General features: G+C 42.0%; 1 protein-coding gene across 14 annotated transcripts in view; it reads left to right on the forward strand.

Moving 5' to 3' along the window:
* The window catches only part of Usp28 (ubiquitin specific peptidase 28), a 58,943-nt gene that overhangs the window by 12,011 nt on the left and 28,750 nt on the right, over positions 1-18,182 (forward strand). For 5 of the 14 annotated variants that reach the window (XM_050156271.1, XM_050156278.1, XM_050156279.1 and 2 more), the window contains 8 exons: positions 6,497-6,574; positions 7,500-7,632; positions 8,712-8,817; positions 9,284-9,443; positions 13,196-13,282; positions 13,913-14,050; positions 15,293-15,366; positions 16,348-16,427. In XM_050156271.1, the coding sequence (XP_050012228.1) occupies positions 6,497-6,574; positions 7,500-7,632; positions 8,712-8,817; positions 9,284-9,443; positions 13,196-13,282; positions 13,913-14,050; positions 15,293-15,366; positions 16,348-16,427 (856 nt within the window). Of the gene's footprint in view, positions 1-6,169; positions 6,258-6,496; positions 6,575-7,499; positions 7,633-8,711; positions 8,818-9,283; positions 9,444-13,195; positions 13,283-13,912; positions 14,051-15,292; positions 15,367-16,347; positions 16,428-18,182 lie in introns of those variants that run through there. The other 9 variants (XM_050156272.1, XM_050156280.1, XM_050156283.1 and 6 more) reach the window with 6 other exon arrangements.

Here is an 18,182-nt window from a genome sequence, read left to right on the forward strand (position 1 = left end):
TGTCTATTTCTTTTGTTGGTTTGTCAAGACAGGGTTTCTCTGTGCAGCTTTGGCTGTCCTGAAACTCACTCTAGTCTAGGCTGACCCAAATTCACAGAGATCTACCTTCCTCTGTCTCCATCACCACCGCCCAGCTGAAATTTTTGTTTTATTTTTTTGAAATGGTGTTTTTATAGCCCAACCTGGCTTTAAGCTAGTCTTGAGTGCCTGATCCTCTTGGTTCAGCCTTAAGGATTACTGTTACACATAGGTACCCCTACACACCATTTTAAAGTTTTATGAGTGTTGGCTGTTTTGCCTACATGTGTATTTGTGTACCACGTGTGTGCAGTACCTTAGGAAGCCAGAAGAGGGCATTAGATTCTCTGGAACAAACAGTAAAAAAAGGCTATGTAGGTACTGGGAATTGAAACTTAGATCCTCTGGAAGAGCATTCAGTATTCTTAGCTGCTAAGTTGTATGACCTACCCCAACTTAAAACATTTCCATTGCTGTTTATTAATTATATACAACAGTGGGTTTCATTGTGACTTTTTTATATGCATACATTTGATCATATTTACCCCCATTATCTCTCCCTCCCCTAGTTTCCTTCTGACTTCTACTGATTCCCCTTCTTGGCAACTCATCCTCTGACTTTGATGTCCCTTTGAGAACCTGGTGGGTTTAATTGCTGTTACAAGAGCATGGCTTATGGGTTGTTTACAACTTACCAGTGGCTACACAACTGAAGGAAATGTCTTCCTCTCCCAGAAGCCATTATCTGTCCATTGGTTTTGGGAGAGGGTCCTGAGCCCTTTCCCCTTGTTGGAACTAGCTCTGTAGCCCAGGCTGGTCTCGAACTCACAGTGATCCGCCTGCCTCTGCCTCCCAAGTGCTGGGATTAAAGGTGTGCGCCACCATCGCCCGGCCCCCTTATTTGTTTTTTAAGACCAGTCCCTTCTATGTGATTGACCTAGAACTCATAATGTAAACCCAGGCTGTTCTGGAACTCATTATGTAGCTAAGGCTAGTCCCAGACCCTCAGTGGTCTTCCTGAGCAAGCATGCCTGCCCACTTAGCTACTGCCTGCTTAGCTGCACTTCTACTACCTACTCTTATATTTGCATATTGGGTGTCTGTAGGCCAAGGTGGACTGGCCCAAACTAGTTGGCCCTCATATGACTGCCAGGATGAGCACCAAACAACTTGTAGTGCATTATGTCCCTGTCTGCATGCTCAATGTTACTTCAACTCTGTGAGAGTAGCTAGATGGCAAGAATTATAAAAGGAGAGAAGAGTTAGTTCCCGGTTCCTAGAGCATCTGTCTATTCTCAGAAAAGCCATGAACTCCACTTTATTAGCACCCTCCCCCTCAGGCCTTTTTTTCTGTGTCTGTATGCTTCTGACTTCCAGCACATAGGTCCAAAATCATGTGCAAACTGTCTCCCACTATACTCCTGGTTAAGACTGTGAGCTGGTTTTGTTGCTTAACTGCTATTGGCTTGTTATTGACTATAGTCCAGAGGGAGGACTCAGTTTTGGGTTTAAACATTGATAGTATTTTACATAATTCATATAAATGATCAATTAGCCCATATCAAGATTTTCTTCTGTTCACAAAAAGCTGAGTGTCCTGTCCCCCATAATCAAGTCATGTCATGATGACTATATTAGGCTTCTTCCCATGAATAAATTGGAATGGCGTAGAAGTGTTGCCAAAAGAAAAACAAAAATAAGTTGCTGGTCCATTCCGTTTTTGTGGAGTTTAGAGAGTTAATAGCAGTCTCATTGAACTGTTAAGCTGGGGTACAGAGAACTGGTTCAGGGGTACTGCTTTTGCAGATCTGTGTTTGTTGCCTAGCACTCACGTGGTGCTTCTTAACTATCTGTAATTTCAGTGCCAGAGGTTGTGACCTCCTCTTCTGGCCTCCAAAGGTACTGCACCCACGTGTACAAACTACACACATTACACATAATGAAAAATAAAAGTAAAATTAGTCAAAAGAAACACTTGTTAAGACAGCTGTTTGTTACATCCGGTATCTCAGTAAGAACTGTAGACACACACACACTTATTTCTTCAGTACTGTCATTTTTATTATTACATTTTATTTATTAAGCATACATGTGTGGTTGTGGGTAGATAGATGCACGCATGCTTGTTATTTATTGCTTGTGCTTTTTGAGACAGTCTTTCCATTAGTGCTGGTTGGCCTCAGACTGATGGCATTCTTCCTGCCTTGGCCTCCTCAGTGCTGAAGTTGTGGGTATGAATCAGCACTCCCAGCTTAGTTGTGAGGGTCCTAATAGTAGACGAGATAGGGCATCATAGCATTAGAACAGGGAAAGGAGCATCGCTGTTTGAACAGATGGATGTAATAGGGGTTGGGGAGATCGCTCAGTGGGTAGAACACTTAGGATCCACGCACAGTGTTTTGAGTATGTAATTCCAGTGTTCCTGAAAAGTTGCAACCAGAAGGAGACCCTGCGTCATACAAGGTTGACCCCACTCCTGTGGCATGCATGTGTGTGCTGGCACTTAGACATATGAACACAAACACAACAGTTAATAATTACATTTTTGGTGAGGGTTTTTTTTTTTAAATTATAGTCATATTAGGCCAATTACTACTTGTTACTGGACCAATAATTTAGGGGTTTGTTTTGTTTAATTCCTGTAATCCTATTTTTTGTGTATCATGAAGTGAGTTGTTTTTTGCATTAAGAGAAATCTACTCTACCCCTTACCCCATACCCTCAAGGGTCTGGAAATCTAGGCCAGAGAGGAGGCAAAAAGACAGCAAAGTCCCATCCCTAACCCTCTGGGAGAGGGAAAATTGTTTTTTTTTTTTCCAGTGGAGTGACCATGGGTGTATCAACCACACTCCAGGATAGGTTCCTTGCTGCTTAATAGTTGACCAACACAAACTGGACTCCATGTTTTTTTTGTTTTTGTTTGTGTGCTTGCTTTTGTTATGGTTTGGTGGTTTTGTTTTGTTTTGTTTCTTTTTTTGAGACAGGGAATATGAAGTTAGTTGGGTGGATAGGGAAGTGGGGAGGAACTGGGAGGGCAAAGAATATGATCAAAGCATATTGTATGAAAATTTTTAAAAATGAGTAAGAAAAATCTCTCCGGTTGGTTCTCCTGTCAATGTGTGGCTGAGCCTGGGTGGCAGCTAGTCTTGGAGATGGGTTGGGTCTGTCTCTCTTTACTGCCTCTGGGCAGGAAAAGAGAAGGCATGCTTTGTGAAAACAGTGCAAATTTAGTCAAGGAAATGCAAGCCTGTTGGTTCTTGTCATCATTTGACTTCATCAGGACAGAGCACAGGCTTTGTCTTGTCTGCATGAGAGTGTGTGCTTTCTGTGGAGTGCTGTAGTTGGACTGAGTTAACATTGAAATCCACTTCCTATGAAGTTCCAGAGAGACTGAGCGGGGATACTGTGGGAGCCTAATGACTTGATTTGCCATTGTAAGAATAAACTCTTGTGCTGGAGGTGGTGGCCCATGCCTTCAGTCCCAGCAGCGCTCAGGAGGCAGAGGCAGGTGGATCTCTGAGTTTGAGGACAGCCTGGTTTACAGAGTGAGTTCCAGGATAGCCAAAATACAGAGAAACCCTGTCAGGAAAAACAAACACATAAATACATAAGTAAACTTTCTTTTGTAATTCTTTCTGTTTTGGTTTTTGAAACAGGCTTTGCTGGCTTCTAATTTGCAGAAATCTGCCTCTGTCTCCCAAGTACTGGGATTCGAGTTACAAGCCATCACACCTGCCCTTGTAAAATTAACATTCAAGGGACTGGAGAGATGGTTGGTTCAGTGGTTAAGAGCACTGGCTTCTCTTTCAAAGGAAGGACCCAGGTTCAGTTTCGGAACCAAATAGAAGCTCACACTGTCTAACTCCATTTCCAAGTGATCTAATTTTTCTGACCTCCCTAGGCACCAGGCATGGACATCCAGAAATGTAGGCCAAAACACCTGTACACATAAAGTAAAACATTTACAAATTAACACTTAATATATAATGCTGGGACTGGCAATGAACCTTGGTTGGTAGAATGCTTGTCTAATTTTCATGAAGCTCGGCTCAATCCCACTGTCAGATTGTTAGGAATAATAGTCAAGTTGCACTCACTGTTGCTCCCCATGTCATTTGCCAGGTGTTTAAATGACTTTTAAAAGATTGCGTTGTGATTTAGCATAAAGACAAAAGAGAAAAACAAACAAAACTTGTGTGTGAAGGAGTAAGTGGGAAGCAGGCCCAGGGAGTGTGTGTTTGACTTCCTGTGAGACAAAGCACTTAACACTGGAGGAGCAACCTGCAGTGTGAAATTCTCATGCAACACTACAATCAAACGCTTTATGTTCCAGAAACTAGAAAGGTGCCAGGAGTGTATTCATCCATGTTTAGTGTTGTTGCTGAGAAACATGCAAAAGAATTGCCTGTTGAATGCCAGGAAATGCACCTGGAATTGCTGGTTCCTCGGCATAAGTGAGAACGTTTCAGCTGCAAGAGGCTGGATGGAGTAAGTGACTGGGACTATCACCAGGCCCTGGCATCGTTCCAGTGGTAGCAGATTTTTTCATCGAGTAACTGATGGCACCTCTGAGTCATTCAAACACGCAGTATTGACCCTCCTACTTCCCCATGATAGTCTTTTACAACACATTGTCCTAAGTAATCAGCTCCTGATAGTATAAAGGCTGGCAAATATTTAAAAATAGAAGTTTATTACCATGCAAAGTTCAAGGTCAAAATCCAGGAAAGAAGTTTGCATTAAGAGGGCATTTGCTCCTGTGTTTTGTCTCCTTAGAGACGCTGGTGGTGAGCACACCTCAGCAGTCACTTTGTATGTTATTTCTTACATGGTTTGTTAGGAGGGTAAGGGAGGGAAATCAGCATCGTGTGGTGCTTGCTGGGTGTTGAGAACAGCACAGGGCTATATGTAGGTGGTGCACATTAGCCAGTATTTCTTGCTGGGACTGTTTCTTTGTCATGTCTCGAGCCGGTTGATGACTTTCAGAGCAATTCCAGATGACGTTGTGGTTATTGGAGTCTGTCTGTCATTTCCACCTTTGTTCTAGTTTGATATTATCAGGCTCCTCATGTGCCCTCCATTCTTCATGACTTTGGGGGTATGTTGATTTTGGTTTTCCAGAAAATTTTGTAGACTCCAGATTTTTTTTAACGTGGTGAAATCAAATGGAATTACAATTTATCTGGAAGGATATTGATGCCTTTTTTTTTTTTAAGAAAAAAAAAAAAGAGCTTACATTTTCTGTTTTTTACCAAACCTAAATCTCAGCCCCTCTGGCCTGATAATCAGCCCATTTCTGGTGACTGGGATTATCAGGACCCATAATACTGAAGACTGCTGTCTCAGTGGGATGATTCCTTTCCAGCTTCTGACCAGAGAAAGGCTCTGACCCCTTTTCCAGGCCTGGGGAGGGCTGTTCAATCAGTTGCTTCTGATTGTGGCACTTATGTGTTGCCAGAGGGCCCTCAGCTGTTGGAGACCTCAGGATACGGTTTCGGTTACAGCTGGCAGTGAATGGTAAATGGAGGCTCTCTCTCAGCCATTACTGACTGAACTTAATGGTAAAGCCTGCAGTGTTGAGTCAGGACTTAATCCTGGCACAATTTTAGTATGGAATAAATTAGATTGTTGCTTACTGGAATAATCTATAACTATTTTGTTTCAGTGTTGGCTAAAAGACCGTTGTGTCTCGTGTTGACCGACCAGTTGTTTCAGCTGAGCCCGTTGCTTACTGGAATAATCTATAACTATTTTGTTTCAGTGTTGGCTAAAAGACCGTTGTGTCTCGTGTTGACCGACCAGTTGTTTCAGCTGAGCCGTCCTTGTCTATAGGTGTTTTGTATAAACAGGATGGTAGGGTGAACACTTAAGGCTGAAAAAGGGTTTTAGGATTATCTGTGTAGCTGATGTTAGGTTTTTCCATGGTCCAGGTTAATGGAAACATTCATTCCATAGCTCATCCTTCTGGAACTCTATGCCTTCCTTACTTGATAATTCAGAAAGTACTAGCTTTAGCTGTGCTTCCTTTTTAAGTTAGTGGTACAAACCATTTGTTAATTACAGAGTTAGAAGCTTATTGTCAGTGAAAAATGACACACACAAATGGCATCCACAGTAAAGCTTAAAATAGCTCATCCTCACATCCATGCAGATTCCCTGGACTCCTATGACCTACTGAAGCACTGTCCAGAGAGGAAAGCCCAAGGCTTCTTAAGGCTGACCGGTTACGACTGACGTAGGTATTTGGAGTTTTCTGTTGAGTCATATTTCTCTCGTAACTGCCCAAAGTATTTCCTATGACAGAATGCAGATTCTGCATTTTAGAGCGTGTCTGACTATCAGTAACCTACTACATAGACCTTTTCATTGCTTTAAAATGACAAATGCAAGTCTTGGGCTTCTTTGTCCAAGAGGTACCCAGGTCTGCTTTCTGACTGATATATATATATATATATATGATTTTGTTTTTCAAAAACAGAGCTGCCAGATGCTGTTAAATCAACTGCGAGAGATCACCGGCATCCAGGACCCTTCCTTCCTTCATGAAGCATTAAAGGTTGGTTTCTCATCCCGGGTTAGCTGACAGGATCGGAAACAGCTTCCTCACAGGTGTGTCAGGTCAGGCTGTCTTTATCCAGACCAGAGCATAAGAAGAGTCCTGCAGGTCAGATAAGGCTAGTTTCCTCCACAGAGAAACTTCAAGAAGATGGTGGGAACTTATAGTTGGGAAAGCCAGTGGGAATCCATCATCCATGTCCTTTGTGTAGACCTTATATGGATCCTGCATGCAACCCTCAAACCAAAGAATATTCCAGCAGAGAAATCAGCCGCTCTTCGGGTGTGACAGTGTTATTCTTGAGCATTGTTGGTTATAATTTGTAAAGATACATTCTTAATGTTACCCAAGGAAATGGTAACACACTTAGTTTCAGACTAGCCAGCAGGTGTAGGCAGTGTAGCTAAGCATGACTGGCCGTGACTGGATAATGTTGAGGGCAAGCAGTGAGTGTAAGGTTCGGGTCTTCATTCTAGTGTTGTACCTTTTAGTTTCTGATAAGAAGTTCAAAACAGATACGTCACCTTTATAAAATACGGTGGCTACTCATGACTTTACTGTCCAGGCTGACTTACCACCTGTGTTGGCTCCCAGTCCCCTTTTGTGACTCACTGTGCCTTAACTGGTCTGTGGAGTTAGGTTCCTGGAGCAATGACTGCACCATCCAACAAGGCTGTGGTTTGCTGTTCAGGTTGTGAAAATCTGAGCCTCGAGTCTTGTCCTGTCACTAGGGCTTGCTACACCTCCGGGTGCATCAGGCTTCCTGCCTTCATTTTCTTACTCTGCTGTCTGCCCCAGCACTATGACACAATGAGCTTACTCATTGTGTCAGCCATAGTAGTAAAAGATTAACACCAGATACTGCATACTGTTAATTCTTTGATACTTTTCTTTTGGAACTTGTTATTATTTTTCTTCCTTTTAGGCCAGTAATGGTGACATCACCCAGGCTGTCAGCCTTCTCACTGACCAAAGAGTCAAGGAGCCCAGTCACGACACGACTGCTACGGAATCCTCTGAAGGTGAAGGGGGCGCTCCCAGCAGAGAACTGTTAGCAAGTAGGTCTCGCCTGTTGTCATCCTTCTCTGTACTAACAGAAGACAGCGCCTGTGGTTCCTCATTCATCACACTGACCTTTGACCAGTCACTGAGAGCCAGGCCTGAGTTCAAGCTTTTCAAATGGCTCCTTTCTTACCATTTCACTGTGTAGCCCAGGCTGGATGTAAATGTTTTTTCTCCTTGACTAGTTTTAGGATGTCTATACTAGGTCATAGGTCAACTTCATAAAACATCCTCTACTCACTATAGAAAGCAGTTGACTATCCTTTGCTAGGATATTTTATATGTAGCTGATGTTTTACAATGACAAAAGTTATTAATCTGTAGATACAGAATATATTTTTGGATTTATTGAATATTAATGAATTTATTGTGTGTGTGTGTGTGTGTATGCATGTCTGTGTGTATGTGTAGGCCAGAGGTTTGCTTCGGGTGTCTTTGTTTATCACATTCCATCTTATTTTTAAAATTCTGTTTATTTTTATGTATATGAGTGTTTTGCTTGTGTTTATATAAGTGCATTACATGCTTGCCTCAGAGGCCAAAAAGGGTGTTGGATCCCTGAAACTGAAGTTACAGATGGTTTTAATCTACCATGTGGGTGCTGGGTCCTGTGCAAGAGCAATAGGTACTCTTAAATGCTGAGCTCCAGCCCCTCCACCTTACTTAGTTTTTGAGACAGGACTGCTCACTGAACTTGAGCTCACCAAGTCCTTTTGGAATTTTACTTTCTTTGCCTCCCAGGGCTGAGATTATAGGCATGTGCTTATTAGCATGTGTATCCTTTTCCCTGGATACTGGAATCTGAGCTCGGGTTTTTATACTTAAGCAGCAAGCACTAAGCAGTGATCCATCTTCCCCAGCCTCTGGTGCACTGTAGGTTAGTAGCTTGCTTCTGAACTGTTAGGGAGGATAAGATTACAATACAGCGATAAGTTGTTCATTTAACTTAGAGACAATTTCAGGATTGTGTACAGAGGAGCCTCTGTGGTGAGAACTAGGGATTGGATATGGTTTAGAAAATGTTTTTACCTTTTCTTTCTGCACACAAACTAATCACATTTCTATTTCCTAACAGAAGTGATAGACCTTACTCATGACAACAAAGATGACCTTCAGGCAGCCATTGCATTGAGTCTACTGGAGTCTCCTAAGATTCAAACTGATGGCAGAGATCTTAATAGGTTGTTGCTTTAATTTGTGATCTTTGTTCCCTGTGGTTGCTTTGTTTTTTGTTCTTGGAAAGCTACTCAGAGGTCATTCTGTTCCTTTATTGCACTAAGATAAAGTTTCTTTAAGGAGCAATTTTAGTTTATTATTCATTTCCTCCCCCCACCCCCCCCTTTACCTGTCTGTCTCTCTCTCTCTCTCTCTTGTGGTGGGTGTGAATAGCCTTGAATCTCAACTCATTTTCATTGTGGGTCTGACTAGAAATAGTACCTGTTATGGAAGGGCTTAAATTTGTGTTTAAAACTCAATTTTCACTTACATATAGCTGTAGAACTGTTATGTAGCCAATGGTTGTCCAGTGAATGATTAGTCTGATATTTGAATCATCTGTGCAAAATTGCCAGCATCCTGTGTAAATAATTCTTTAAACTGCTTTTCTTTTTCTTTTGATATGTGGTGTTTTTGATATACATGCTACAGAATGCATGAGGCAAACTCTGCAGAAACTAAGCGCTCAAAGCGAAAACGCTGTGAAGTTTGGGGAGAAAACTACAATCCCAATAACTGGAGGAGAGTGGATGGTTGGCCAGTTGGGCTGAAAAATGTTGGCAACACATGCTGGTTCAGTGCTGTTATTCAGGTATGGTGTTTTTAAGAGACAGCTGTTTTCTTCTGGATATAACTTAATTAGCTAAAATGAGAGATGTGAAGTTGACTTCTGAAAGTGAAAACAAGGCTAGCTAGATAGTTCACTGGATAGAGGCACTTGCTGTAAGCCCAGAGACAATGAGTTTGATCAAGGCCCCACTTGGTGGAAGAAATGAACCAACTCCTGCAAGTTGTCTGATCTCTACTCAGCATGTGCATGTAAGGACACACTATACTTACTTTTGTATGTTTTGGATTGATAATTTATGGTGTCTAAACTGGGAAGTACTGAAATATAAATATATTAAATGTTTAGGGTCAACAATGAATACTGTTCAGGGTAGCTTGGAGTAGAGGTATGGCAGATAAGGTATCTGGAAAGAGAGAAGTAAAAATACTCTCTTTCATTATGTAGCCCAGGCTGGCCTCAAATTTGTGATTCTTTTCCCTATTCCTCCCAAGTGCTGAGATTATAGGTATGCACCACTATTATAGCAATGTACCACTATGCAGGCTATATGCGTGAATTCAATCTAAGTACACACACACATCCACCCATCTACTCCAGGATGTTGCATGCTAGACAAGATCTCTTAATCACCGAACCACATCCTCAACGCTGTGGAAACACTCTTGGAGTGAATGAAATCTATAGGACTTGATGAATGATACCTGCAAGAAAGAAATGAGAAAGACTGCAAGGTCCATCTGGAGTATCTCAAGAGGAATAATTTGTGTGTGCCAGAAGTTGCCAATAAGGCTGTAGCTGTGCTGAGTTCAAGATGCTTATGTTTTACACTTGTATGAGACATTACATGGGAGTTAACTATATGCATTTCTAGTTCAGAAAAGAGTCAAAAGTAAAGCCAAGCAGGTGGGTGGCTTTCCTTAGAGAGAAGTGGCTATCAAGAAATATTTCCCAGGGCTGGAGTTAGAAGCACTTGTTAGTCTTGCAAAGGACCTTGGGTTTGGTTTCCAGTACCTTCATGGTGACTCATAACCATCCCTATCTCCGGTTGCAGGGGATGCAGTACCTCTTCTGAACTCCATGGGCATCAAGCATACATGTGGTGCACATATATTATATGCAAGCAAGACACTAATGCATATAAAACAAAATACACTTTTAAAAAAAGTATTTTCCAGGCATCATAAGCTTCATGCGGCCAGTGTCGTTGCCTCTCCCTCCCTGCAGGCATGTTTATTAAATGGTTCTGTGGCATCCAACCCACTGCTCAAAAGCCAAAACACTTCAAAGTACACTCAGTTTACTCTGTGCCCGACTCTGATTAGGACCCAGGAAACAACAGTGACTAAAACAAAGCCCATATTCTCCTGGAGTCTACTTTAAAACAGTGGAGTGGTCAGTCAGCAGAATCAGGTAGTGATAAGTGCTACAAAGGCATTGTGAAGGAGGGTGGGAGAAGGGGCTGCTGTTTCTGTGGGTCAGTCGGTGATGGCTTGATCAGTAAGGAGGGACGTGAAGGTGACTAGGGCTTGGGTCATATAGTTACATACAGAACATTTGTGAGTAAAAATTAGAAAATATATAACCCATGTGTGAGAGAAAGCTGCTAGAACTGACTGGGTAAGAATGGAGAATGGGATAGGTGTTGGGGAGAACTGACTCCTGCAAGTTAATCCTCTGACTTTACACATTACCTGATGTGTGCGTGCTGCTTCCCCAGCCCCCAGTAAATACATACTTAAAATGAAAAGCAAAGGGGGCTGGAAAGATGGCTCAGTGGTTAAGAGCACTGACTGCTCTTCCAGAGGACCTGGGTTCAATTCCCAGCACCCACATGGCAACTCACAACTGTCTGAAGATCCATCCAGTTGCAGGGGATCTGACACCTTCACACCAATGCACATAAAATAAAGTTTAAAAAAAAAAAAGAAAAGCAAAGTGTATGTAGTAGGGAGCAAAACCGGCAAGGTGGCACGAATCTGTAATCAGCACTTTTGAAGCTGGGGCAAGAAGGTTGCCTGGCTTCGTAGTGCATTCCATATCAGCCAAGACCTGTGAGACCCTGTTATAAAAAATAAGAAAAAAGTTAAAAGATGTAGGAAGGTAGAACTAGGACTCTGAGCAGTCAGTTACTTCCTACGTCTGTCTTGTGTGTGCGTGTGTGGAGACAGACATACACTGAATTCATGATGCCCTTAACCTTTACTTGGGTAAGAGATATTGAACAGGCTTATGTTTTCTTTATGCACTGCTTTTAGCCATTTTTTTTTTCTTTTGAAAAGTTGGTGAAAGGATAGATGGATTTTGGAATAGTTGATGAAGGTTATAGTAAAACCAGTTGACAACAGGATAGCATATTCAGAATCCCCAAAACTTGAGAATTTCAGACTTTGGAATTAGGGGCATTCAGCTGACAGCATTTATGTAAACATTCTAAAGTTGGAAAGACCACAGTCTGGCCCTGACCTTTGAGTTACTGAGGTATGAAATGAAAGAATAGAGGGCCAGTTTGAGGTTTAAGGTGGGTAACTGAGAGCCATGTATGGGTACAAACCTGCAGTTCCAGGACTCGGGAAGTTAAAGTGGAAGGCTCAAGAGTCTGAGACTAGCCTGAACTACGTAATGATCCCTTTTTAAACGAACACACACACACACACACACACACGACAGAATAAAACTGCTGTGCTTACAACTCAGATAATAAGTGAGTATTACAGGGACTCAGCAGTTAAATATACCTTATGAGCACCAAAGTTTGGATTCCATGTAACAGGCAAGACAAGACATCCAGCACATGCCTATAACCCCAGCTTCAAGTGGGTGGAGATAGGAGATCATGGGGCTTGACTGACTTCCAGCTGAGCGTAGAAACCATGCGAGGTTCCAGGAGAGCCCCTGAGTCTGGGGAATATGTGGAGGATGATGGAAAACGACATCTAATTCTTTTAACGGCCCCTGAGTGTGCAATGGGACACACAACACATGTGCAGGTCTTTTTATAATGAATATTATAAAATCTTTGTGCTGTTGAGTCCTGTCTGCCATCACCTGTGCCCCACAGACCTAATCATACATGTGTCTACCTTAAGCAAGGTATTTGTTTTATTTTCCTAATTTAACAAAGGGAACTATACACCTCTGTAACAAAAAAGGGAGAGGATGTGGGATGTCCTTCTGTATTTTTTGTTATTGGTTACTGAATGAAGCTGTTTTGGCTAATGGCTTAGCAGAGTAAAGCCAGGCAGGAATCTGAACAGAAATAAAGAGGAAGAATAGGTGGAGTCAGGGAGATACCACTTAGTGCCACGCTAGTAAGCCACAGCCTTGTGGCAATACACAGATTAATAGAAATGGGTTGATTTAGGAGTTAGAGCTCGCCAGTAAGAAGACATTGCCAAATAATTGTAACTGATAATAGGCCTCAGAGTAGTTATTTCATAGGGGACTTCGGGAACAGGCAAGCAGAGAAAAACTGATCCAGAGGGACCACTGGGATGGAGAATACTTCTAGCTACATTGATTGATTGAGGCAGAATTTTGCTAAGCAGCCAAGGCTGGCCCTGAAACTCACTGTAGCTAGCTTTGAACATGAGGCAGGCCTTCTGATTTAGAGTCCTGGATGCTGAGATTATAGGCCCAAGTTTCCATGCCCAGCTTCTGTCACACACAAAGAGTATATTTCTGAGATTATTCGTGTTGATGTATACAGAATATGTATACATAATAAATAAATCTTTAAAAATGAAAGTGGCTGAGAATGAATTTCTTTGTCTCAGTCTCTCTTTCAGTTGCCTGAGTTCCGAAGACTTGTACTCAGCTATAGTCTACCACAGAACGTACTTGAAAACTGTCGAAGTCACACTGTAAGTGGGCACGGAGGCAAAGTTTGTATGTTGCTGGATCGGATGTGCTGGGATGGGCTTTGGCTTGTGCTGATACTTGTTACATCGTTAGGCACTCTCTTCCCTCTTTTGGATAAGAAGTAAGGGCTTATGGAGATGTCCAGTTAAGTAGGAATAAAATTAGGAAAACAGTCTCAACAGCAGTGAGATACCATTCTGACCTGAGTGCTGTGCTGCGTGGGGACACTCAGAACCTCTGATTCAGATGGTGTCCTCTCTTATGCCATTGGTTGCTGAGGTCAAGGGATGCAGAGCATCCTGGGGAAGAAGCCTGGACCCTCTTAGAGACGCCAGGGTGCACTCTGACTGCATACTCTCCTCACCGTGCTGTAGTGCATTCTCCCACGGCCTGGGCAGCTCCAATAAGAGAGCATCTGTCTTCTCCATAGCATGGCCCCTGGCCCCTAGATTCTTACTCTTTGTTCTAGAGTAACACCTTGCTGTTTTTATCTGGTTCCTATTTGCTAGGTTATTCTAACTGATTGTAGAGCTTGGTAAATGTGAATTAGAGAATAGTTACTGATAACTTTTCTCTTTATCTGTTCAAACTTTCTAAATAAGATCTTATAAGTTGGCTATGTTTTTTTATAGGAAAAGAGAAATATCATGTTTATGCAAGAGCTTCAGTATTTATTTGCTTTACTGTTGGGATCAAATCGAAAATTTGTAGATCCTTCTGCAGCCCTGGATCTACTGAAGGGAGCCTTCCGGTCATCAGAGGAGCAGCAGGTACTTGGGGGCTTTGTTTCTTCTCTTGTTTTATTTCAGGATTGAGTATATGAAACCACCTTTGTTAATGTGATACTGCTGTTTTCATTGTTATTGTTTGACAAGCTCTGAACAAAGCTAGACAGGATGCTGAGTACCTTCATTTACCCTTTATTTTACTCTCAGAAGGTGTAGTGAGAGAGAGTACATGCTATGTGTCTGTGTGCATGAGTGAGAGGTAGCACAGGGTTCTGGCAGTCCATGTGCACGAATGAGAATTATGCAAGGTGCTTGTACTACCAAAGGAAGAAGATGTGGTAGTAGACAGAGTAGCAGCCTCACCCGGCATGATAGCTCATGCCTTAATCCCGTACACAGGCATCAAAGGTAGGAGGAGATTACTGCACATTGGCAGCTAACTTGGTCTACACAGTGAACGCCAAGCCATCTAGGGCTACTTAACAAGATGTCTCCAATAACCAGGAGGATTTAAAAAAAAAAAAAAAAGAGTTAACAGAGGCTGTTGAAGCAGTAAGGAATTTGAAAAGTAATTCAGTGAGCTGTAGCAAAGGATAATTGAGAAAAGTCAAGTCCTTTGTCTGGTAGAAATCTTAATATGGTTTGGAGTTTGAGACAAATCTCAATATTAAACCCAGGTGGACTTTGAACTTTGAACTTCTCATCCTACAGCCTCAGCCTCCTGAATGTGGAATTACAGGCTTGCAACATCATTCCAGGATAGAAATCCTCTTTTTCAAACCACCTAAATTCAGCAGCTTTTCTGAGCGATCTTTCCTTTCTCCGCCTGCCATTAAACTCAAAGCTGTTGCTGTTACACCAGCTTCTTTCTGCATGCAGTGTTAAACCTGCTCTCCATTCCATAGCTAACCAGCATTCTCAAAATAGTTTGTAAAATTGCCTTTCTCCATCAGTTCTTATAGAATTCTTGGGGACTCTAGTCTGTTCTTTGGGCCTTTTTAAAAATGCCTAATTGGAGCTGGTGCTTGTGTCTCTGTCACACAGAGATGTGGCCAGCTCTGCAGAGCTCCACTCCTTCCTGGCCTAGCATGGTCAGATCTCATCAATGCCCTGCAGTTTGTCTCTAGTTGCTGGCTCCCGTTCCTGTGTCTGTGCAAGTTTGGCTCCCAAAATGGAGATTGTGTCATAGGAGTAGAGTCTTTAATTGTGGGCTTAAGGGCAAACCTTTGTTTCCCTGAGTACAGTATTGCATCTAACTTACTGCAATTTGTGCCTCTCTTATAGCAAGATGTGAGTGAATTCACACACAAGCTCCTGGATTGGCTGGAGGATGCGTTCCAGCTAGCTGTTAATGTTAAGTGAGTGTTGAGGGTTTGTCTGCACATCCTTCCGACTCACAGTTACCACTGAGAATTATGGTGGGGGAAAGTCACTCTTCTCAAGTAGAAATTGGTGTTTGCCAAACCTCTTGGTGGCCACTGGACTATTCCTCATTGTGTAGCCCTGTTTTAGCTTTCCCTTTAGAGAGCTAGATTGTCCCCTTAACCTGCAGCCTTTTTTTTCTCTTGTGAAAGAATAAGCCCCAACTAACTGCTTGGTTGTAAGATGTGATTAAAGCTGGTAAATGAGTCCTAGATGTGGATGTGGTGTATGATATGAAACCATTATATTTGATGTCACTCACCTGTGGCATCTGCTTAGCATTCACAGAGGATAGGGATCAATCACCCCAGCCAGGGCCACAAGGACATGCATGTATCATCCTATTGTGGCTGCCAGGAACCTGCTTTTCTATGTAGGTTTAAATCTGAGGTTGGAGAGTAAAGTACCATGAAATAGTTTGCAACTGGGAACTTACAGTTAACTACAATGTAAAACAGGCTTTAGGGAAAAAAAAAAATTTGCACCCTAATTCTGTTGTGCCACTGAGAAAACTTTATTTGTAAAACTCTTGGCGGGGGGGGGGGGGTCCATTCTTACTGTTCTGCTATTCTCTACCTTTTGTATATACCTGTCAACAGACATAGTTGTCTATAACAAATGTGTACACACACACATATACATATGAATACATTTGTCACCGTGTGTGACTCCCTAACATCCTAAAGACTAATATTCCCGAGGTCAGAGTTCACATTTTGCATCTCCAGCACAATGCCAGGTATCTTTGTTTCAGTCAGTGTCTGTGCTGAACTAAGTCAGTCCTTGCTTCCTTAAATGCCATATGGCAGTCTGTGGTTAATGAAAATGGACTACTGTTGGTTTTGAATGCACTTGGGTTTTATGAGAACGTATTTGATCCAACTGACACAGAATTGTCTATCTCTCTTTTAAAATAGCAGCAATCCCAGGAATAAGCCTGAAAATCCCATGGTGCAGCTGTTCTATGGTACTTTCCTGACGGAAGGGGTTCGAGAAGGTAAAGTCTGTCCTGTGTGTTAGTTCCTAGCTGTTACTGTTCCTCACTGCTGTGAACTTTCAGGCAGACATAGCAGCCTTAAAAGTCTAACAAATCCTGGACTGGCACTGACTCTGGCTTTTGTCTATGTGACTTTGAACTCCAGCATCCTTAGTCTCATCTGTGCAGTGGGCACAGTCTTTGTCCTAGACTTTATATTAAATTGTGTGACATCTGTGTAGATGGCAGGGGTGCTACTTACTTTTTTTTTTGTTTTAGGATTTTGACTTTGTACAAATAGAATGATATCAAAACCTCTGTGAATTCAACAGATTGTGAACCCACAGCCAGTTGTTCTCTGTATAGCCTCTGTCTGCTCTTCTCCCTCGTTCTATGCATTTTTATTATTTGATGTTTTGGTGTCGTTTGTTAAGAGTTTGTGAGGGTTTTTTGATTGTTTTTTGTTTCTTGAGACGAAATCTTACACATAATGTAGGCTAGCCTAAAATTTGCATTTGCCTAGGGTGAGACTTCAAATCCTCACCAGTCCTCCTGCATCAGCCTCCCATGTGATTACCAGCATGCACCACCACTGGGGCTATTTTTTAAATATATTGTTTGTGTTTATTTTTGGTACTGGGACTTGAACCCAGAATTCATGCTGCATTCTTACTGCTATACCCATGGGTCCTGATAGTATTAGAAATATAGCCTAGTACTCCATGGATTAGCATTACTCTGTTTTGGCTTATGGTTCTAGAGGATTAGAATCCATAATAGTGGGGACAGCATGACAGCAGGAAGCTAAGAGATTACATCTTTAACTGCAAGTATGAAACAGCCAAAGCAAACTGGAAGCAGGGAAAAGGCTATGGACTCTTAAAGTCAACCTCTAGCAACATCCTTCCTCAGTCTTCCCAAACAGCACTACTAACTGGAGACCAAGTGTCCAAATGACTTAACCTATGGGAGATATTTTTCATTCAAACTATATTCTGCTCCCTGAACCCCAAGGGTTCATAAATGCAAAATGAATTTAGTTTAACTTCAAAAGTCTTCTATGGTCTTTCATAGTCTTCAACACTATTTAAAAGTCCAAGGTCTCTTCAGACACTCAAGAGAATCTCCTTAATTGTAACCCTTTATAAAATCAAAGGATAGATTATATACTTTCAACATATAATGGTACAGAATATATGTTCTCTTACCTGAAGGGAGGAATGGGGGCATAGTGAGAAAATACTAAATCAAAGCAAGACCAAAACCCATCAGGACAAATCCTAAATCCTATAGTTGAAGGTCTGGTGTCTGGGACTTCAGCTTTATAGGGCTTCCTGTCTCTCAAGTCAGCACCATTTGGACGACAGATAGCGCCTAGTTCAGCTGCTGGCTTGGGATGGATCCTTGCCTCCTTGAATCACCTTAGCAGCAGCTTTTGTTCTTGCTGCTTTCTGGGAGCTCTCTGTTATAAGTTGGAAGCTTGCTAGGCAGGGTCTTGCCCTCCCTTTGTTCTAGCACAGAGTAGGCCTCTCTTTAAGACTGACAATCTAACAATTACAGCCTTTCTTTCAGTATGTGCCTTGGCTATAACTCTCCAAACTATACATTTTGTTTTCTTTTTACCCCGCTTCTTTTTGACAGTAGATCTATGCAAGCATTAACAATAAACATGCCATAAATTCAACATTTTGCTGTCTTGAAATTTCCTCTGCCAAAGAAATCATTCCATTACTTTTTAATTTTGCCTTGGACAAGTTCCCAGAACAAGGGCAGAAG

The sequence above is a fragment of the Alexandromys fortis genome, unplaced genomic scaffold (genome assembly GCF_014885135.2).
Source record: "Alexandromys fortis isolate MF-2015 unplaced genomic scaffold, M_Fortis_MF-2015_v1.1 scaffold_89, whole genome shotgun sequence".
Classification (NCBI taxonomy): Eukaryota; Metazoa; Chordata; class Mammalia; order Rodentia; family Cricetidae; genus Alexandromys; species Alexandromys fortis.